The sequence below is a fragment of the Tenrec ecaudatus genome, chromosome 8, assembly GCF_050624435.1.
Source record: "Tenrec ecaudatus isolate mTenEca1 chromosome 8, mTenEca1.hap1, whole genome shotgun sequence".
Taxonomy (NCBI): Eukaryota; Metazoa; Chordata; class Mammalia; order Afrosoricida; family Tenrecidae; genus Tenrec; species Tenrec ecaudatus.
The window spans coordinates 27,235,582-27,255,573 of record NC_134537.1 but is presented as its reverse complement, the minus strand read 5'-3'; the positions used below and the strand labels follow the sequence as shown (position 1 = coordinate 27,255,573).

Sequence of the window (19,992 nt, the reverse complement as noted above, 5' to 3'; positions counted from 1 at the left end):
GTGTTTATTAGCAGTTTGGAACCAGTTATCCATCTGCCAGTGTCACACTGTGGCACTTTGCATGTTGCCATGGCAGGCCTGGTGGTGTAGTGGCTTACTCATTGGCCTGCTAACCACAAGGTCGGCAGTTCAAAACCACCAACTGCTCCCTGGGGGCAAGATGAGGCTTTCTACCCCTGTAAAGAGTTACAGTCTTGGAAACCCACAAGGGCAGTTCTACAGTGTCCTGTAGGGTCACCATGAGCCAGAATTGATTTGATGGCAGTCGGTTTAGTTTGGTTTTGGTGGTACTGGAAGTTAAACTATTTGAAAAGCCACAAGTATTTAAACTTACCAGTAGGGCCATCCATCACGGCTTCATTTCAGCAGAACTTCCAGTCTAAGGAAGACTAGGAAGAAAGGCCTGGATATCTACTACCCCCCAATCAGCTAGTAGAAACCTTTTGGATCACAAAGTAGAGGGTCACTGAGGGCGAGGGAGACCCTGAGTGAGATGGCTTGGCAGACTGGCTGAAGTGACGGACTTGAACGTGCCAGCGATTGTGTGGACAGCCAGGCAGCATGTTGTGCGGTTGTCTATGGGGTCTGGTCAGCCTGTCCGACAACATGGCATTTCCACATCCAACAGGAAAACAGGGAAGGAAGAGAGCCCTTAGAGACATTGTGAGTTCCGATCCAGGCGACCACAAGGAAGCAAATATGCCCAGAAAGGAAGTCATAGACAGCTTCTGCTTCCTGGTGCATCTAAAAGAGATGTCTCTGCCACCGGGGCTCCTCGTGAATTGGGAAGCAGCTGTAAATTCCTCCGCAGTCTGCACATGTGTCCTGGAGAGATGACTGCAGAAGGTGATTACCTTCATGCATCTTAATGCTAGAAAACCTTGCAATAGGTGTGCAAATAACATTGTGAAAAAGTGTGGAGTTGGGTTAAGAATGACCAAAATAGGACACAGAGACATGAAGGGAGCCCCTGCTGCTGGAAAAATGATACCCATCGACTTACCCCCCGCGGGTGGCACAGCGAGCAGCCGGCAAACAGCGCCATATAAAACGAGCTATGCGTTTTAGCCATCAGTTGTTTGGGCGCCAGGTCGAGGTGGGAGAGGAGTGAAGGAGATTAAAGTGTACCTAGAACTGTGACTTGGGACCCCTCCAAAAAAATCGCCACCACTGTGACGCTAGAGGACAGAGAGCAACTGCCCCTTTGGGCTTCTGAGGCTGTCGCTCTTGACCGGAGCAGGAAGCCTTGTCTTTCTTCCTCAGAGGCCCCGGGGGAGTCCAACTGCTGACCTTGTGGTTAGCAGCCCAATGCTTAACCCACTACGCCACCTGGGCTCCTTGTGATTTGGGAAGCAGTTGGAAATTCCTGTACAAACGTCACCTGTGTCGTGGAGAGTTGACTGTGGAAGGTAATTACCTTCATGCATCTTAATGTTCTTGTTCTAGGAAGCCTCACCGAGGGCTGCCGTGCAATAGATTGAGCAGAGCGGTTGCTTGGCCAAAGCCCGCTGTTTTGCCCAAATTGGGGAGGGGAGGTGCCTGTGCCGTGCTAGGGATTTGCACTCGCCTGTAACCAGCCACCTGCCTGTTGCCGAGCTAAGTAAGAGCTCCTGGTCACCCTGGGCACATTTCTGGCACGGAGCTGAAAGTTATTCTGAGCGCTCTCTGCCCACCTTCCCCTGCAGGAGACCCAACAGGCCCACGGAACACCCAAGTGGGGGCCTCCACGTGGGAACCCACTTCTCTTGTTGGTCCCTCTCGTGAGCCCCGGTCCTGTCTCCATGGCTGCACTGGGCGGTGCTAGCCATTTTTAGCGATTTTAACGCTGCCCAAAGATGGTTCGCTTCACATGTCTTTTGTTCATTTTGATTTTCTGGCCTTAAAAACAAAGAAGAAGAAGAAGAAGGCAGCAGTCTCAGATATTGCTCCCGGTGATGTCCTTTCACCTCTGGGGACATCTGTACAACCACGCTTCTGAGGAACAAGCCCACGCTGCCTTCCAGTGGTGGCCTGAGCACGTGTGTCCACGTGGAGCTTCGCGGTGACCTCCCTGCACCCTGGGGAAGGGTGTCCTTCTGCGTCCTTCTCTGAGCGACGCCGCTTCCCGTTTGGCGGGGTCAGAGAACAGAGCATCTTTGAAGTCTGAGGAAACCATTTCTGTGAATCACATCTTGAGTCTCGCTTTATTCTAGGCTGAGAAACTCTCCTCCTGTCAGCGTGCAGCGGGAGGAAGGAGGCAAAAATAATCACCTCCGTCTCTTCCTCTGGGAGCATGATTCATTTATTCTTGTCAAAACTGGAATATTCTTATGCCTCGGGGGAAAAATAATGAATCGGGGGGGGGGGGGGGGAGAGAATGTGGGAAGGCCAGTCTCCAAAAAAGGTGGTTGGTGTGAACTCACCTTGAGGTGCCTCAGAAGACATTCCTGGGGGTCCACTGCAGAGAGGGCCTGCCCTGGGGGTCCACTCTGGAGAGGGCCCACCTGAGAAACCCTGAAGAACCATTCTCTGCCATCTTGGGTCAGCACGAGTCGGCATCAACTTGATAGCAACTAAGAACATGTATGAGGAGGTTTCGGAAAGTTCATGGAGAAGTGGAATTAACGATGGTGAAATTTCCCCATGAACTTTGAACGCTCCTCTGCATAGTCCAACCCCACGGCCAGCAGGCTGATTCCGACTCCAAGTGACTTCTCGGTGGCCCAGTAGACCTGCTCCATAGGGTTTCTAAGACTGACAGTCTTTACAGAAACAGACGGAGACTTTGCTTCCAAGGAGCGGTGGTGGGTTCGAACTGCCCATCTTTGGTTAGCAAGCAAGTGCTTAAACCACGGTGCCATCGGGATCCTTGTATATATCCGAGTGTGTCCATATACATGTATATGTTGTTGTGTGCCCTCGAGCCTCTTCTGATTCACAGCACCCTGTAAGGCGGAGTAGACCTGCCCCTAGGGTTTCCTAGCAGGTAACCATGCTGGGAACAGACTGCAAGGTCTTTTCTCCTCTGGCCTTTCCCAGGTAGCAGCCAAGTACTTAATCATGGTACCAACCAGGGGTCACTCTCTTGCTTTCGCTCTTTCTCAGTACATGCAACATACATACATGTAACATACACAGTATGTATACTGCTAAACTATGAAGTTATTAAATCTGGGAATGTGGGGTATCTATTAATTTTTTATTTTATGTTTCATGCTGGCCTATAAAACTATAATAATCCTCTTCAAAGTCTTGTAACTATTTTGATGGACTCATTCCCAGGTATTCGGTTTGTTTTTAGCAACTTTATTGAGGCATCAGTTACCGTACATAGCTGTGCCTCCGTCTCCGTAGTTCATTTGTGAAACATATTCACTTCCCCCCAAACTTCCTCATGCTTATTTGCCATCATCCCCAGCTCTTGACCCAGGTCCCAGGCAACCACTGATCTTTCTGCCTCTGTAGATTTGCTTTCTTCTGGACATTAAATATGAACAAGATCATCCAGAATGCAGTCTTTTGCATCTCACTACTTTCATTTAGCCCAATATTTTTGAAAACCACCCTGATGGCATAGTTGGACTGCCACACACAAAGTCAACAGTTCAAAACCACCAGCTGCTCCATGGGAGAGAGATGGGGCTTTCTGCTTCCAGAATGAGTTGCAGTCTTGGAAACCCATAGGGCCTGTTAGACCCTGCCCTGTAGGGTCGCTATGAGTCGGAATCTATTCGATAGCAGTGAGAATGTTTTTGAAGATTTGCCCGCATATATCAGTAGTTTGCTCCTGTTTCTGCAGAATATCACCCTGCTGTGTGGCTAGTCCTGCAGCCTTTGTGGCGTGATGGTTAAACACCTGGCTGTTCCTCCAAAGGTCGGCAGTTCTAACCCACGGAGCGGCAGCTTAGGTGGAAGACCTGGTAATTGGAGCCTCGGAAAACCAGAAACCAGAGGGGGCAGTTCTACTCTAACACATGGGACCACTGTGGGTCAGCATGGAGGTGACGACACAACATGCCCATGCATCACATGTCCATTACCCATTGGTCAGTTGGTGGACATTTGGGTTCCAGTTTGGGGCTCTTTCGAATAATGCTGCTATGAACATCCATGTGCATATTTGTGTGTGAATGACTGCTTTCAGCTCTCTTGGACAGGTCCTGGGAGTAAAATTTCTGGGTTGAACAATAAGCGTCTACTGACCTTTTTAAAGAAACTGCCCAAGTGGATACACTGTGTTATATTCTCGGGAGCAATGCCCAAGACTTCCCGTTTCTTCATGGTCCTCCTAGTGAGTCCATGAAAGCAGAGCCCTGGTAGCATAATGGTTATGCATTGGGCTACTAACCAAAAGGTCAGCAGTTCTTAACCACCTGTTCCTCGGGAGAAAGATGTGGCTTTCTACTCCCATAAAGAGTTACAGCCTCAGAAACCCTGAGGGGCAGTTCTTCCCTGATGACCGTGAGAAAGAAGTGGTCTGTGTGGCTGCTCCATAGCTGCATAACAAATGATCCCCAAACTTCAGAGCTTACAAATCAAAACATTTCTTCCCTTACAGTTTCTGTGAATAGAGCCACTGATTGAAGCTGTGACCAAGGAGTCAGCAGGGACTGTGGTTTCCAAGGCTTGACTGGGGAGGAGTCTAGGGTCCCAAGCTCACTAAAGTGTTGTGTTAGTAGGATGCGGTTCCGCGTGGGCTGTTGGACATAGGGCCTTCATCCCTCCCTGGCTGTTGGCCGAGGTCTTCCTCAGTTTTATTTGTCATAGAAGCCTCTCTTCAGGACAGTTCTTACCCAACAACTGACTTCCACTGAGTGAGCACCTGAGACAGTAGAACAGTGAGCAGGACCAAACCCAAGATCTTTGGGAATCATAGCCTATTACTTAGCAGTTGTCTCCTCCAGGTGTTGTGCTTTAATTTTAATTTGCCTCTGACTAATGGTTTTGAGCATCATTTTAGCTGTTTGCATATCCTCCTTGGTGAAATACCCAGTGTTAGGCCAGGTTGCCTAGGGAAACAAATCCAGAGACACTCAGATACTCATTTGGGAAAGAAAGAGCTTTATATAGCAAGGAGTAATTGTATATCAAAAAATATCCCAGCCCAGTCCAACTCAAGTCCATAAGTCCCTTTGAAGACTCACACAGTCACAAGCAATGATGCGGAATGCAGGAAGGTCACAGATTGGTGGGTGCAGAGTCATGTGGATCCAATGGCAACCATCATGGTCGGCCATCAGGAAGGTGCAGGTAGAGAGAGTGGGGGTTGGGGGTGGGGAGGTTCCCAGGGTCCTCTTGGGGAGAAAGCCACACCCATAAGGAGGCACCATCAGGCTGTGACCTGATTGGCAGGTTGATTACCACCCCTACACTTTTCTACATATTCAAGTTGACATGAAATTATGTAACATACCTGTTCAAGGTAACTGGGTTATCTTTTTCATATTCATAATAAGAGTTATATGATATACTTTATATATCCTGGATACACGTTCTTTATAAGATACTTGATTTTCAAATCATATTAGTTTTTTATTGCTGCAATAACAAACTACCATAGATTTAGCAGTTTAAATACCAAAAATATATTATCGTATAGTTTCATAGGTCAGAAGTCTGGTGTGAATTTTATTGGATTTAATCCAGGGTTTTTAGCTGCTCTATTATTTTGGGGAGGCTGTAAAGGAGAGTCTGTTTCCTTCTCATTGAGGTCAGCAGCAGAATTCAATATTGGGTTTACAGTAGGATTAAACCAAACTAAAACCCATTGTTCTCACTGCCACCAAGTCAATTCTGACTCACAGTGACCCTATAAGACAGAGTAAAACTGTCCCTTAGGGTTTTTTGAGACTGTAACTCTTTACAGGAGTAGAAAGCTTCATCTTTCTCCCAGAAACTTAATGGAGATGCACATTCTCAGTCCTCCCTAGACCTGTTGGATCAGAGAGTCACGAGTGAGGCCTGCAGTATATATTTCAATAAGCCTCGGCTTTCTCCTTTGGAGCAGTGGGTGGTTTCGAACTGGTAACTTTGTGATATGCAGCCCAACTTGTACCCATTTCGCCACCAGAGTTGCTATGAGTCAGAATCAACCAGATGACAGTGAGTTTGCTTGTTCGTTTTTAAAACCCATGACCACCAAGTCGGCCCCAACTCATCGTAGAAGTGTCCCACCGTGTTTCTAAGCTGCCGATCTTTTCGGAAGCGGATTGCTGCATTTTTCTTGTAAGAAGAGGCTGGTGATGTGAACGACTTGCCTTTCTGATCACAGCAGAACCACCAGCAGCACTGCCAGTGGTAGGGTCAGCGCCCTGGTGTTCGTGTGAGAGCCCGCTGCACTCCTTGGCTCTGGGTCGCAGCCCTCCGTGTTGAGTTTTCATGTTGCAGCTCCGCTCGCCTGCCAGGTTTGAAGGCCTCATCACAGCCGGAAAAGGGTTCCTGCTTCTACAGATGAGGCTGAGGCCGAGCAGATAATGCCGGATCATCTTCCTCTCCCGGGCCTGCAGGCTTCATCCCACCTGCCTTGTAAGGTGGCATACACAGGGTCTGGGTGTTAGGGCGGTGGATGATGACTCTGGCTACCACACAAATATTTTCAGCCAGTCGACAGCTTTTTTTCTTTCTTTCTTAGTGGTATCCTGTGATGTACACAATTTTTCAATTTTGATAACATCCAATTTATGCCCTTTTTTCTTGTTTTCTTTCAGGACTCACTCATATAAGAATACCAAATGAAATTGGTTTTAATTTACTCATTTTCTTCTAGAAGTTTTTAGTTCTTTTTTTAAAAAAATCATTTTATTGGGACTCATACAACTCTTATCACAATCCATACATACATCAACTGTGTAAAGCACACTTATACATTCATTGCCCTCATCATTCTCAAAACATTTGCCTTCTGCTTGGGCTCCTGGAATCAGTTCCTCATTTTTCTTTTTCCCCCCTCCCTCCCTGCTCCCCCATCCCTCAAGAACCCTAGATAATTTATAAATTATTTAAATTATTATTTTATCATATCTTACACGGCCGACATCTCCCTTCACCCACTTTTCTGTTGTCCATCCCCCAGGAAGGAGGTTATATGTAGATCCTTGTAATCAGTTCCCCCTTTCTAACCCACCCTCCCAGTGCCACCACTCTCACCACTGGTCCTGAAGGGATCATCTGTCCTGGATTCCCTGTGTTTCCAGTTCCTATCTGCACCACTGTACATCCTCTAGTCCAACCAGGTTTGTAAGGTAGAATTGGGATCATGAGAGTGGGGGGGGGGGAGCATTTAAGAACTAGAGGAAAGTTATGTGTTTCATCATTGCTACACTGTACCCTAAGTGACTCATATCCTCCCCACTCTCCCTCTGCAAGGGATGTCCAGTTGTCTACAGATGGGCATTGGGTCCCCATCCTGCACTCCCCCTCATTCATGATATTTTTTGTTCTGTTGTTTTTTTTAAGATCATATTTGTACAGGTGTTGCCATCATTACTTTTTAAACATCTACATTCTGTTGAGCCCTTGGTATCAGCTCCTTTTACCCTCCCTCCCCCACTCCCATCCTCGTGACCACTTGAAAAATTATAAATTATTTTTATTTTCATAACTTACACTGACCACTGTCTCCCTTCCCCCATGCCATCCCCCTTCCTCTCCCCACTGTCCCCGCACCCTCCTGGTATTGCTACTCCCATTGCTGTTCCTGACGGGGTTATCTGACCTGGATTCTGTGTGCCCTGAGCGCTTATCTGTGTCTGTGCACATGCTCTGGCCTAGCCTGAAGTGAAAGGCAGGATTGGGGTCATGAAGTGTGGGGTGAGGAAGCCTCAAGGTAGAAGTTTTTATTTTAAAATGTTAAATTTAGATTTATGATCCATTGTGAGTTGTGTGTGTGTGTTGCTGTCTACCAAACTCCAGTCAATCCTGACTCGTCGTAACCCTATAAGGCATGACAGAATTGCCCCAGTGGGTTTCTGGGACTGTGGCCCTTGATGGGAATAGAAAGCTTTATCTTTCTCCCGAGGAGCAGCTGGTGGTTTTGAGCTACTGATCTTGCGGTTAACCGCCTCGCGCGTAACCCACTACACCGCCAGGGATCCTTGTGTGGTGCTATGTATGGAGCGAGGTTCTTTTTGTGTGTGCATGTTAGTCAGTTGTCCATTTACTGAAAAGATTCTTCTTGCCCACATTCAAAGGCCTCGCCACGTGTGGGGCAAGGCAGTTGACCCCAGTGTACAGGCTTGTTTCTGCCTCGTGGTTCTTGTCCATTGGCAGGCAAGACTGTCGCTCTACCAGCACTGCAGCTTCTTCTCCTTGTTGCTATTGGGAATGAGGTTAAGATTGCTTTCCTTCTAAAATATTGTTCACCTGGAACCATTTTCCATAAATTCATGGACAGGTTAATATTTAATGTATTTTAAAACTCCCTTGCCTTTGAAACAAAACAAAAATACCACTGTTCTGGCTGAGTTAGGTAATTTAAAATTGCTTTGAATCTATTCACGTCTGTCTTATAAGGACCAAGTTGTAAAGATGTCAGAGAGTTTGCTACTGTTGTTACATTGACTACCTTGATGCGCGGTGGTATCAGATTATCTACTTTGAATTTGAACAGGTTATTGTTCCCATAGATTGATCTTTCCCCTGTGTGAAGACCTGATTGCCTTTCTTACACCTTCCAGGTCAACCTCTGGAGCCCCGTAGGCTCTGCAGCAGGTCTGTCCAGAGGCTGCCCAACATGGACGCCATTTTCAGGGAGGCTCTGCTGAGAGTACGCAAGCAGTACCCTGGGCGCCTTTCTCCAGAGACCTGTGTGCGGGCGGTCCAGATCGCCGCGCACCACCCGTACGAGGTGGGCATCAAAAAGGAGGAGGAGCTGTTTCTGTATCTCCAGAAGTCTGGGCAAGCGAGAGCGCTTCAATATGCTTTCCTGGCCGAGAGGATGGTCAACAAGTGGTCAACTCCCTCTGGAGCATCCTGGCAAACTGCATCGGCAAAGCCCGTCGCCTCCGTCGGCGTTCTCGGTAAGAAAGTCGTAGTTCTCCCGATCCTCACATGCAAAGTGCTGCCATTCACCCAGGGCCCCTGTGTATCAGACGCTGTTAACCGCATTCGCTCACCGAACCTCCCCACACCCAACCCATTGCCATCAGATCCGTTTCCGCTCCTGGAGAGACCCCGTGTGGTGCAGAACAGAACTGCGTTCTGCAGGTTTTCCTGCTGCGTCTACCTGGTGACGTAGTGGTTATGCAGTGGGCTGCTAAGCACATACGGTCAGCTGTTCAGAACCACCAGTCGGTCGGAGGAGGAAAGATGAGGCTTTCTGCTCCCATCACAAGTCACAGTCTCAGAAACTCACAGGGCCAGTTCCACCCTGTCCTGTACAGGGACTCTGAGTCAGCATCGACTCCATGCCAGGGAGTTTGAATTGTTACAGAAACAGGTCCCCAGGTGCAGTCAGTGGGATTCAAACCACCAACTGACGTATATACTCGTGGATAAGCCGAGTTTTCCAGCACATTTTTAATGCAGTTTTTGTGGTCAAATTAGGTGTCCCGGCTGATATTCAGGTCGGCTTATCCTCGAGTATATACGGTAACTAATTAGCCTTCTCAACACCTCGAGTGGTGTGGTGAAGCTGACCCTAGGACTGTCTAACGCCAGACCAGACATGTTTTCCACTCCCTCCTACCTCTTCTCTGTCTGCCTCTCTCCCTTCTGGCTTTCCCAACAACGATCATTCTCCTATTCTGTCTCATGGTGCAGCCTCGCATGCTTATTTCTTTTTCATCATTTTATTGGGGGCTCGTACAGCTCTTATCACAATCCATCCATCCATCCATGTGTCAAGCACATTTGTACATTTGTTGCCATCATCACTTTCAAAACATTCTTTTCCCTTTTTAAATACATATATTTAATTAATCATTTTATTGGGGGGGACTCTTACAAATTAAGCACATTTGTACATACATTGCCATCAACATTTCCACAATAATTTCTTTCTACTTGAGCCCTTGGAGTAAGCTCCTCTTTTTTTTTCTCCTTCTCCCCCACCCTCATGAAACCTTGATGAATTATATATTATTATTGTTATTTCATGTCTGTTGTCTCCCTTCACCCACCTTTCTGTTATATTATATATCCAACCTTGTAATGGTTCCCCCTTCCTCCCCATTCCACCCCAGCCCACCTCCAACATCCCCCTACCCTCATGATATCACTACTCCCACTACTGTTCCTGAGGGTTTTATCTGTTGTGAATTCCATGTGTCGAGAGCTCTTATCTGTACTGATGTGTGAGCTGGGTTTGTAAAGTATAACTGGGTCATGGTGGTGGTGGCGGGGAGGGAGCATTCAGGAACTCGAAGAATAGTGCGTTTTGTGGGTGCTTTACTGCATGCACCCTGTTTGAATCATCCCTTCCTTGTAATCCCTCTGTGGGGGGATGCCCAATCGTTTACAGACAGCTTTGGGTCTCCACTCCAACCCCACTCTTTCACATCTATATAATTGTTTGTCTTGGATCTTTTGATATCTGATACCTGCTCCCATCGACACCTCATGATCACACAGGCTGGTGTGCTTCTTCCATGTGGGCCTATTTGCTTCCCTGCTATATGGCTGCTTGTTTATCTTTAAGCCTTTAAGACCCCAGATGCTGTATCTTTTGATAGCCAGGCACCATCCACTTTCTTTACATTTGCTCATGCACCCATTTTGTCTTCAGCTATAGGCATGTATATATGTAAATATATTAATTTATAATGAAAGGGATAGAGGCCAATGTCCATATATTTATATGTTAAGTATTAAGATAGCAGATGGACTCCCTTAACACAAGAACACATTGTTCTAATAACCCAGCACGCTTGTATTTCTAGGCATTTGGAAAGAACATTCTTGTCTTTCTGGTCCCTGCACCCCTTCACTTCTGGTCCCAAACCACTCTCTTAAAACCCATCTGAACCCTAAAACAGTGGCTTTCCTGCTGTACTTATCCTCAAAATTTCCCCCTAAGAAACATCTTCCCTTAGAAACTACCGACTCCGCCCCAATCGTCTCTTCTGGGCCAATTTCCTAACCTTCATTTGATCTTAGTTTGGGCCCCGCAGTTCTCTTTGTGGGAATTTAAACTCATTGAAATAGGAACATGTATGCACCTGTCTGTGTACAATTTTCTAGAGGCTGGGCAGTTTACTGCGTTCACCAGTATTTAAGTATGTTTTCAGTTTTTATCTTTCTCTCAACTCTGCATTGAAGAATTCCACCCTCTCCTCACACACAGTCCATATTCTATCCCAGCCTCCCTCCCGAGTTCTCTCTCCCTTCTTATGGCCGTCCTCCTTTGGACTGTCTGTACTGTCAGCCTTGTAATCCTGGGCTTCATTTTCCCATCTTGGCTCTCCCTCCCTAGGGAGCCTCCCAGTCTGTTCCTTTGGTGTGCACGTCTTTGACGTGGTGTTTACCTGATGGTTGTGGTCTCACGCGCTATTTGTCCCTTTGTGATTGACTAACCACCCAGCATCGTGTTCTTCGGGTCTCCATCCATATAATGAGGTGCTTCATGATTTCATCCGATTTTTGGTGATGCGTCGTATTGCACTGTGTAGATACACCAAGGCTTCGTAATCCACTCTTCTGTCGACGGGCTTTGGGGTCCTTTCCGACTCCTGGCTGTCGTGACCCGTGCCGGTGAAGATGGGAGTGCACACATCCGCTTCTCTGTGACTCGTAGTTCTTCAGGGTTTGTTCCCAGCAGAAATTGTGCATGATCAAGTGTGATTTCCATCCTCGGTGGTTTGTTCATTCAATGCTGACTCATGGTGACCCTATAGGGCACACTGGCACTGCCCTGTGAGTTCCCCAGATTTTAACCCCTAATGGGAGTAGAAAGCTGGGTCTCTCTCTGCAGAGCTGCTAGTGGTTTCAAATTGCTGACCTTGATGCTCGCAGCCCAATGCATAACCACTAGGCCACCAGGGCTTCCTTTGCATTAGTTTAGGTGGCACCCTATCACTTTCCACAGTGGTGCTACATAGTCACAGACCCACCAGTTCCAAGCTCTCCTCACTCCCTCCAGTGTTTGCTGTTTTCTGTTTGTTTGTTTGTTTGTTTAATTGGGCTCTTGTTGTCAGTGTGATACCTCATTGTTGATTTGCACTTCCTGGAAGGCAAGTTATCTTGAGCATTTTTTCATGTGCTTGCTAGCCATGTCAGTGTCAATTTTGGTGAACTGTTTTTGTCCTTCGCCTACTTTTTTGTTTAGAGGGACTAACATTTCTTTATTTACTTATTTATTTATGCCCTTTGTCAATGATCAGTTATCTTTAGATGGATGGATTTATTTCTGGGTTTGCTATTGTATTTCCCTGGTCTGTGCACCTATCATTAAATCAGAACCAGATTCTTTTGACTACTGTGGCTGTGTTTTGAGGTTTTGGAGTGAGAGGTCTCCTGCTGTGTTCTTCATAAGAAGTTCACTGTTTATCCTGGATCTTTCCACATAACATTAGTAATTAGTTTTTCTAGTTCTTCAAAGAATGGAGTTGGGCTCTGGGTCAGGATTTTGTTGTACTTATAGATTGCTTTGGGTAGCATTGACATTTTCATACTTCTAGGCCTTCCATTTATACAGACCGCGTTTGATTTCTTTTAGTAGCGATCTGTCGTTTTTTTTATCTGAGTCTTTTCTCTGGTTAGTTGTAATCCTAAGTATTTTATCTTTTGTGTGGCTTTTGTAAATGGTATTATTTTCCTGATGTCTTTTTCAGAATCATCTTCATTAATATATAAGAATCCAATCGACTTTTTTTGTGTCAGTTTTTTATCCTGCCATGTTGCCAAATCTTTTGATTGTTTCTGCCAGTATTGCCGTATATACTTGAGTATAAGCCGGCCCGAATATCAGCCGAGGCACCTAATTTTACCACAAAAACTGCATTAAAAATGTGCTGGAAACCTCGGCTTATACTCGAGTGCATACGATATGTTGAGTCTTTGGTATTTTCTTTGTTTATCTTTTTCTCTCTTTAAAATAGTTTTATTGGCACATAATACACATAGCATACAATTCAGCAGTTCAGTCGTACTAAGATGAGCTGTATCATCTTTACCAAATCCATTTTAGAACATTTTCTCCCCCCCCCCCCTTCATTGTGGTGGCGTCTTTGGCATTCTCAATGTATAAAATCATATCATCTGCAAAGAGGAAGCACTTTACTTTTTTGTGTCTAATTGCGTTTATTTTCCTTTTCATTGTCTGATTACCCTGGCTAAGGCTTCCAGCACAGTGTTGACTAGGAGTGGAGAGAGGGGACATCCTTGTTTGCTCCTGTTCACAGCGACATGGTTTTGGTTGTCCCTCATTGGCTCAAACATTTCACAGAGGCCCTGATTAGGTTGAGGAGTCTCCCTTATATTCCTTTTTTGTTAGCTGTTCGTTTTACCAAGAATGGGTGTTGGAATGCCGTCAAATGCTTTTCCTGCATGGATTGATATGCTCTTGTGGTTCTTGAGTTTTGTTTTGTTGATGTGGTGGATAACATTGATTGCTTTTCTAATACTGAACTATCTTTGCATGCCTCATATGAATTCCACGTGATCATGGTGACACACACACACGCACAGGGGAACCCAAAGCTATGCATTAAAATTTTTTTTTACAAAACAACCGTATCATCTTCAAAGTACTGTCTCTCTATTACACTTAATACATTTGTCAAATCTGAGATTCCATTCTTGGAAACATTTTTAAAACTCACCTGTTTGAATGGCTGATGGCACCACCACCCCCATTTTTTCTTCACCTTTTCTATGTCTGTCAAATCGCTGTCCTTTCATGTCTCTCTACGTTTGCTGAAACAAAAATAAGTCGCACAGAGTGAGGTCAGGTGAATAAGGTGTGTGAGGCAAGAGGGATATCAGTAATTCATCTCAGTTACATTGCACTTGATTGAATGCTGCCAGGCATTCGACGCCCTCCTTGCCATTGATTTTAGATCACTTGTTGTTCCCTTCTCCCTGGATTTGTTGGCTCCCAACACCTCACCCCCACCCCCATCCGTTCTTTCCCCTACTTAATCCTCTCCCATGACCCTCCGGAATCATTGGTCCCATTGCTTACTTCTCTGTATTATTTATCCTGGTGTGTGTGTGTGTGTGTGTGTGTGTGTGTATTTAAAGCCTATAAACAGTTTCAGGTCTTTCTGTTGGCCTTTATGAATGTTTTCTGATTGAGCATGATGAGGTGCCGAACCCTGCCACCCAAGTGCATTTTGGGATTCTTCAGGGCCTTTGTTGCTCTGCTGCCCTCTCTTGCCATTTGTTTACGTCATCTTTGACCTCCTGCAGCAGTGTTTCATAGCTTTCACTGTGTACGTCCTTCATGGATCTGCTTGGATTTATTCCTAGGCATTTTATTCTCTAAGTTCTGTTGTAAATAACATTGTTTCCATAATTTCCCTTTTAGATTTCTCATTACTGGAATAAAGAAGCCAAATTGATTTCTGTTTGTTGACTTCTACAACTTTGCTAAATTCCTCTGTTAGGCACTACAACTTTTCTTGTGTACTCTTTAGGATTGGGAATCATATCATCTGCAAATTGACAGAATTTTATGTATTTTCCAATCTGGAGAGCTTTTCTTTTTTTTAAATTTTTGTCATAACTTTTTTTTTCCCTCTGGGTAGGACTTTGAATACCCAGTTGAATGAAAGTGGTGAGAGCAGGCCCCTTGTCTAGTTTCTGATTTCAAGGGAAGCTCCTGGTCTGTCTTCATGAAATATCATGCTGGCTGTTGCTGTTTCAGGAGCCCTGGTGGCACTGTGGGTTATGTATGGGCTGGGTGGCCAATCAAAGTCAGCGTTTCAAATCCACCAGATGCTCCTCAGGAGGGAAAAAGAAATGCTTTCTGCTTGCTTAAAAATGTATAGCCTCTAAGGTCCAGAGGCAGAATCTCTTCTGTCTTATAAGGTTGCTCTGAGCTGCAGTTGACTCAGTGGCAGTGAGTTTGGTGTTGGTTTGATTGGCTTTTCATATTTGCTCTGCATCAGATTAAGGAATTTTCCATCTATTCCGATCCTTAGGGGTCAAGAAAGGTGCTTCTGGATTTTATCAAATGCCGTTTCTGCATCCATTCCACTTTCTTGATAATGCCCTTTGAAGCACGGCGTTTTTTATTGAGAAGATGTTCAATATATCTATTTTGATTGTGATAATGTTCAATATATCTGCTTCCCTTTTGCGGCTTATGTCTTTGGTGTCTCATCATTGTTCCTTGAAAGGATTGTTCTTTCCCTCTGGAATGGGCTTGACACTTGAACCCGAAGTGGATAGGTTTGTTTCTGGCCTTTCACTTCTATCCCTCATGTGTCCGTCCTCCGGCCACTGCCACACTGTCTTGACTGCTACAGCTTAGTCCTCCGTTTTGAAACCAGGAGGTGGGCGCCCTACGGCTCTGTTCTTCCTTTTAGATTGTCTGGTGATTCTGGACTCCTTGCTTTCCGACTTCCACAACAGAAGCCCATCTAGGGTTTCGAGAGGGACTGCGTTGCATCTGTAGGTCATTCTGAGTAATTCGGTCATCTTTATCATTTTAATTTCTGATGACCTTGCTTTTTCTGTAGGCCTTCTCTAATTTCCTTCATGATGTTTTGTAGTTTTCAGTGTATAAACCTTAGATTTCTTCCAAAGAATTTTATTATTTTTAATGCTATTGTAAGTGGAAGTTGTTTCTTTGTTTCTGGGTTAGATCTTATATTGGTTTTCTTACCACCACCACCCCGCCCTACCCCCTACCCCCCCACCCACACACACGAAACCATTTTATTGGGAGCTCATAGAGTAAGGTGACCAGATGTCCCGCTTTGGGCGGGACAGTCCCGATTTTTAACAATTTTTCCCGCATCCCGCGGTGTTTTAAAAAAGTCCCGATTTTTGGAAAGAATGCACGACAAGCTAGGGTCTACGGTTATCGGCTGCCATGTGGCTATTTCGCCAGGATATGAGTTTTACCAATGGTGTCCCACTTGACCAATGTTAAAATCTGGTCACCTTATTTAGAGGTATCACATCATTCCATAGTTCAATTGCATCAAGCAGTATTGTACAATGGAAGTGTTTTCTTGATTTCATTTTCAGATTGGTCATTGCTCCAAACCCCAAATCAAAGTCACTGCCGAGTCAACTCTGACTCATTCCCCCCCCCCCCCAGGACAACATAGAGCCTTCCCGAGGGGTTTCCGAGGTTGTAAATCACCACGGGAGCAGAAGGCTCCTCTTTCTATGTCCATTGCTAGCGTGTTGAAATGCATGTGGTTTTTAAAACGTTGAGCACGTATCCTGCAACCTTGCCGAACTTACCTTTTCGCTCTCAAAAACAAACAAATAAACACAAACTCACTGCCACCGAGTCACTGGAGGCCCCGGGGGAGGAGTGGTTACATGTTGGGCTGCAAAGCAGAAGGTCAGTGGTTTAAATCCTCCACCCGCTCCGAGGGAGAAAAGTTTTGGTTTGCTGCTCCTGTAAAGAGTTAACAGTTTTGGAAACGTGCAAAGGCAGTTCTGCCTATAGGGCTACTGAGATTCTTTAGCTCTCGTAGATGTGTATTTTAGGGGGTGTTCATGTATGTGTTTCTTTCTTAGAGCCTCTGAAGCAGTTTAACTCGGTGCCTAGCCATATGTAGCACCATCTAATAATCTCGTTATTGCTTGATTCGGTCTCTTTAAATGCCACATTGCCCAGCGATGCCTCTCATCCAGGGAGAATGTTTTCTGTTCAACAAACCACTGAATTCTTGTCTCCCTTCTCCGCTCCTGTCTGCAGGCTTGGGGACGATGGGACGTGGCATCGTCATCTCTCTTGCCAGGGCCAAGATCCCCGTGATTGCTGTGGAACCAGACGAGCAGCAGCTGGCAACGGCCAACAAGGTCATAACCTCCATCTTGGAAAAGGAGGCATCTAAAATGCAGCAGGATGGTCACTCCCGGCCAGGACCCAAACCCAGGCTGACGATGTCCATGAAGGAGCTTAGTGATGTAGACTTAGTCATTGAGGCCGTCTTTGAGGAAATGAAGCTGAAGAAGCAGGTCTTTGCTCAGCTGTCAGCCCTATGCAAGCCAGAGACCTTCTTGTGCTCCAATACATCAGCCCTAGACATCGATGAGCTTGCTGCTTCCACGAACCGGCCTGGCCTGGTCATTGGCACCCACTTCTTTGCCCCAGCTCATGTCATGAGGTTGTTGGAGGTGGTGCCCAGCAAGTACTCCTCTCCGACCACCATTGCCACTGTCATGAGCTTATCCAAAAAGATGAACAAAGTAGGCGTCGTTGTCGGGAACTGCTTTTCATTTGTCGGCAACCGAATGTTGGCTCCTTATTACAATCAGGCATATTTCTTGCTAGAAGAAGGCGCGAAGCCAGAGGAGATAGATGGGGTGCTGGAAGAGTTTGGCTTTAAGATGGGCCCCTTTAGAACATCTGATCTCTCTGGGCTCGATATAGGTTGGAGATCCCGGAAAGGACTAGGTCTTACTGGACCTACGTTGCCTCCCGGAACTCCCACCCGAAAACGAGGCAACAGAAGATATTGCCCAATTCCTGATATGCTCTGTGAACGAGGACGCATTGGCCAAAAGTCAGGGAAGGGCTGGTATCTATATGACAAGCCACTGGGTAGGATTTGCAAACCTGACCCCTGGATTTCCACGTTCCTCTCAGAGTACAGAGAGACCCATCACATCCCACCACGTGCCATCGGTCAGGATGAGATCCTGGAGCGCTGCTTATACTCGCTCATCAATGAAGCCTTCCGGATCTTGGGGGAAGGGATAGCTGCCAGCCCAGAGCACATTGATACTATCTATTTGCACGGCTATGCGTGGCCAAGGCACAAGGGCGGCCCCATGTTCTACGCTTCCACGGTTGGTTTGCCCACCGTGATGGAGAAATTGCAGAAATACTATAGGCAGGATCCTGATACCCCCCAGCTGGAGCCCAGCGACTGTCTGAAGAAACTGGCCTCCTTGGGCAATCCTCCTCTGAAAGAGTGGAAAAGCTTGGCAGGGCCCCCTACCAGTAGGCTGTGACCCAGCCTTCGCTGGTGCCTCCCATGCTGGCCTCAGGTCATGCACACTGATCGCCAGCCACGTCCCACCAAAGGGACCAACTAAAATAGCTCGGAAATCAAACGGGAGGGAACACTGTTGGGCCAGCTAAACCTCCTTTCCAGATCGCTGGCTCATCATTAGAGTGGGTCTGGACTTCCTAGGATACACATTATTTCAAAGGAGAAGCCTTATCCATAAGCTGAATTCCCAAGTCCTATAGTCCCTGGAGAAATAGGCCATCAAATAACAACTGAAAAAACAGCTACGTCATACATTTTTTTGACCCTTGCTAACTGGGCACACACACACACACACAGCACTGATGGGAAATCCTGCGCATCACTTTTCCCACAAATATTCATTGAGCACCTTTTCAGCTCTTGCACTACCTAATAGCACTGGGCCCACCTGCGGCCAGCATGGAAGCCCGTGATGACATTTAGTCCCTCATCTTAGGGGTAGAGTGAAGATGGTTGGCAAAGGCATCAGTGGGGGTCTCTGTGCGGGTGGGCACGGGAAGTTGTCCAAGGAGAGGCAGAGGTCGTAGCCTGGGGGTGTGGGAAAGTCAAAGGCAGGACAGCATTGAAAGTGTGATCCACACAGACTTGGGAATTGGTGAGGGAATCAAGTACTCTCAGGCCAGGATGTGGAACTCAAGGTAGCTTGGCAAGTCACACTGCGTGCATCGCTTCTGCCCAAGGCCCAGCCCCAGCCGCACTTTCTGTTTGTACAGGAGGGGCCCAGGGATGTTTGTGGGTAATTTCCTCAAGACCAGGGACGGTTCACAACCTGATCCTCATTTTTCTGGTTATGGGAATGTAACGGAAAACATGAAGTTTCTGATTTCGGATCAGAAGAGATCTCCAATGACTCTAAACAACCAGCCGAATGATAATGTGATGGAACGATGATGCCAGCTTTCTGATCACAAGAAGCCTTGCATCATTCTAACGGGCTCATTCTGGAAACCTCCGGAACAAGAGCACAAGATACCATTTATAATTTTTTTAGAGCAAGAAGACTAATTTTTACATTTCACTTCATGTGCTTAAAAATTAAGGGCTAGGCAACCAAAAAGCTAGTACACAAATGTTCATAGCAGAATTGCTCATGATACTTCAAAATGGAAACAATATCAGCTGAAGGGTAGTAAAGTGTGGCATATCCAAAAAACAGAGTACTCTTTAATAAAAATAAAAAAAGAGTGAAGTACAGACACACGCTACAGTCTGGATGAGCCATGAAAACATGATGCTACATGATTAGAAAGCTGATCACAAAGGTCAATGTGTTATGATTCCACTGATAAGGAAGGTGGGTGGGTGTGATCACTAGTGGGTGTAGGGCTCTTAGAGGGGTGATGAAAATGTTCTAAAATCCTTGTCATGATTGTTGCGAACCTCTGAAAGCCACTGAGATACTTTAAATGGGTGAATTGTATGGCCTGTGATTTGTGTCTCTAAAGGATTAAATCAACCAATCAATAAATAAATGGACTGGCACCGTTGTCGTTCCGCGTGATCTAAATTCCTGTGGTATTTTCCCCTGTGAACTACAAGGATCAAAAGGTCTGACAGAAATCTTGACAGCCTATAGCAGAAGATGAACTTTCCATTATTGAAAATAAATAAATAACCCTGGCGTGTGCTTTGAATTGTTCGATTTAGAATAATATTTTGAGATGCAAACTGCTGAATTTCCTATGTCAGTGTTTTTAAATACATCAGTGGGAATGCTTCCTAAAAGAGTAAAAGAAATTATCTCCACGTGACTTATTTTCAAAGTGATGTAAAAAAGATACACTAATTTTTCTTCTTCAAACCTTGAATGGATTTTATTCCAGTTTCTTCAGACTCATTTTCTACTCTAGAGTTTTGAAGCTCCAGGGTCCTTACCTAGCGTTGGCAAGCC

At 45.9% G+C, this 19,992-nt stretch overlaps 1 protein-coding gene across 1 annotated transcript in view; it reads left to right on the top strand.

The window, feature by feature from the left end:
* Positions 1-19,659, top strand: part of EHHADH (enoyl-CoA hydratase and 3-hydroxyacyl CoA dehydrogenase) — a 46,327-nt gene extending 26,668 nt beyond the window's left edge. The window contains exons 6-7 of the mRNA XM_075556167.1: positions 8,655-8,996; positions 16,799-19,659. Coding sequence (XP_075412282.1) covers positions 8,655-8,996; positions 16,799-18,060 — 1,604 coding nt within the window. The 3' untranslated portion in view covers positions 18,061-19,659. The remainder of the gene's footprint in view (positions 1-8,654; positions 8,997-16,798) is intronic.
* The last annotated feature ends 333 nt before the right edge of the window (positions 19,660-19,992 follow it).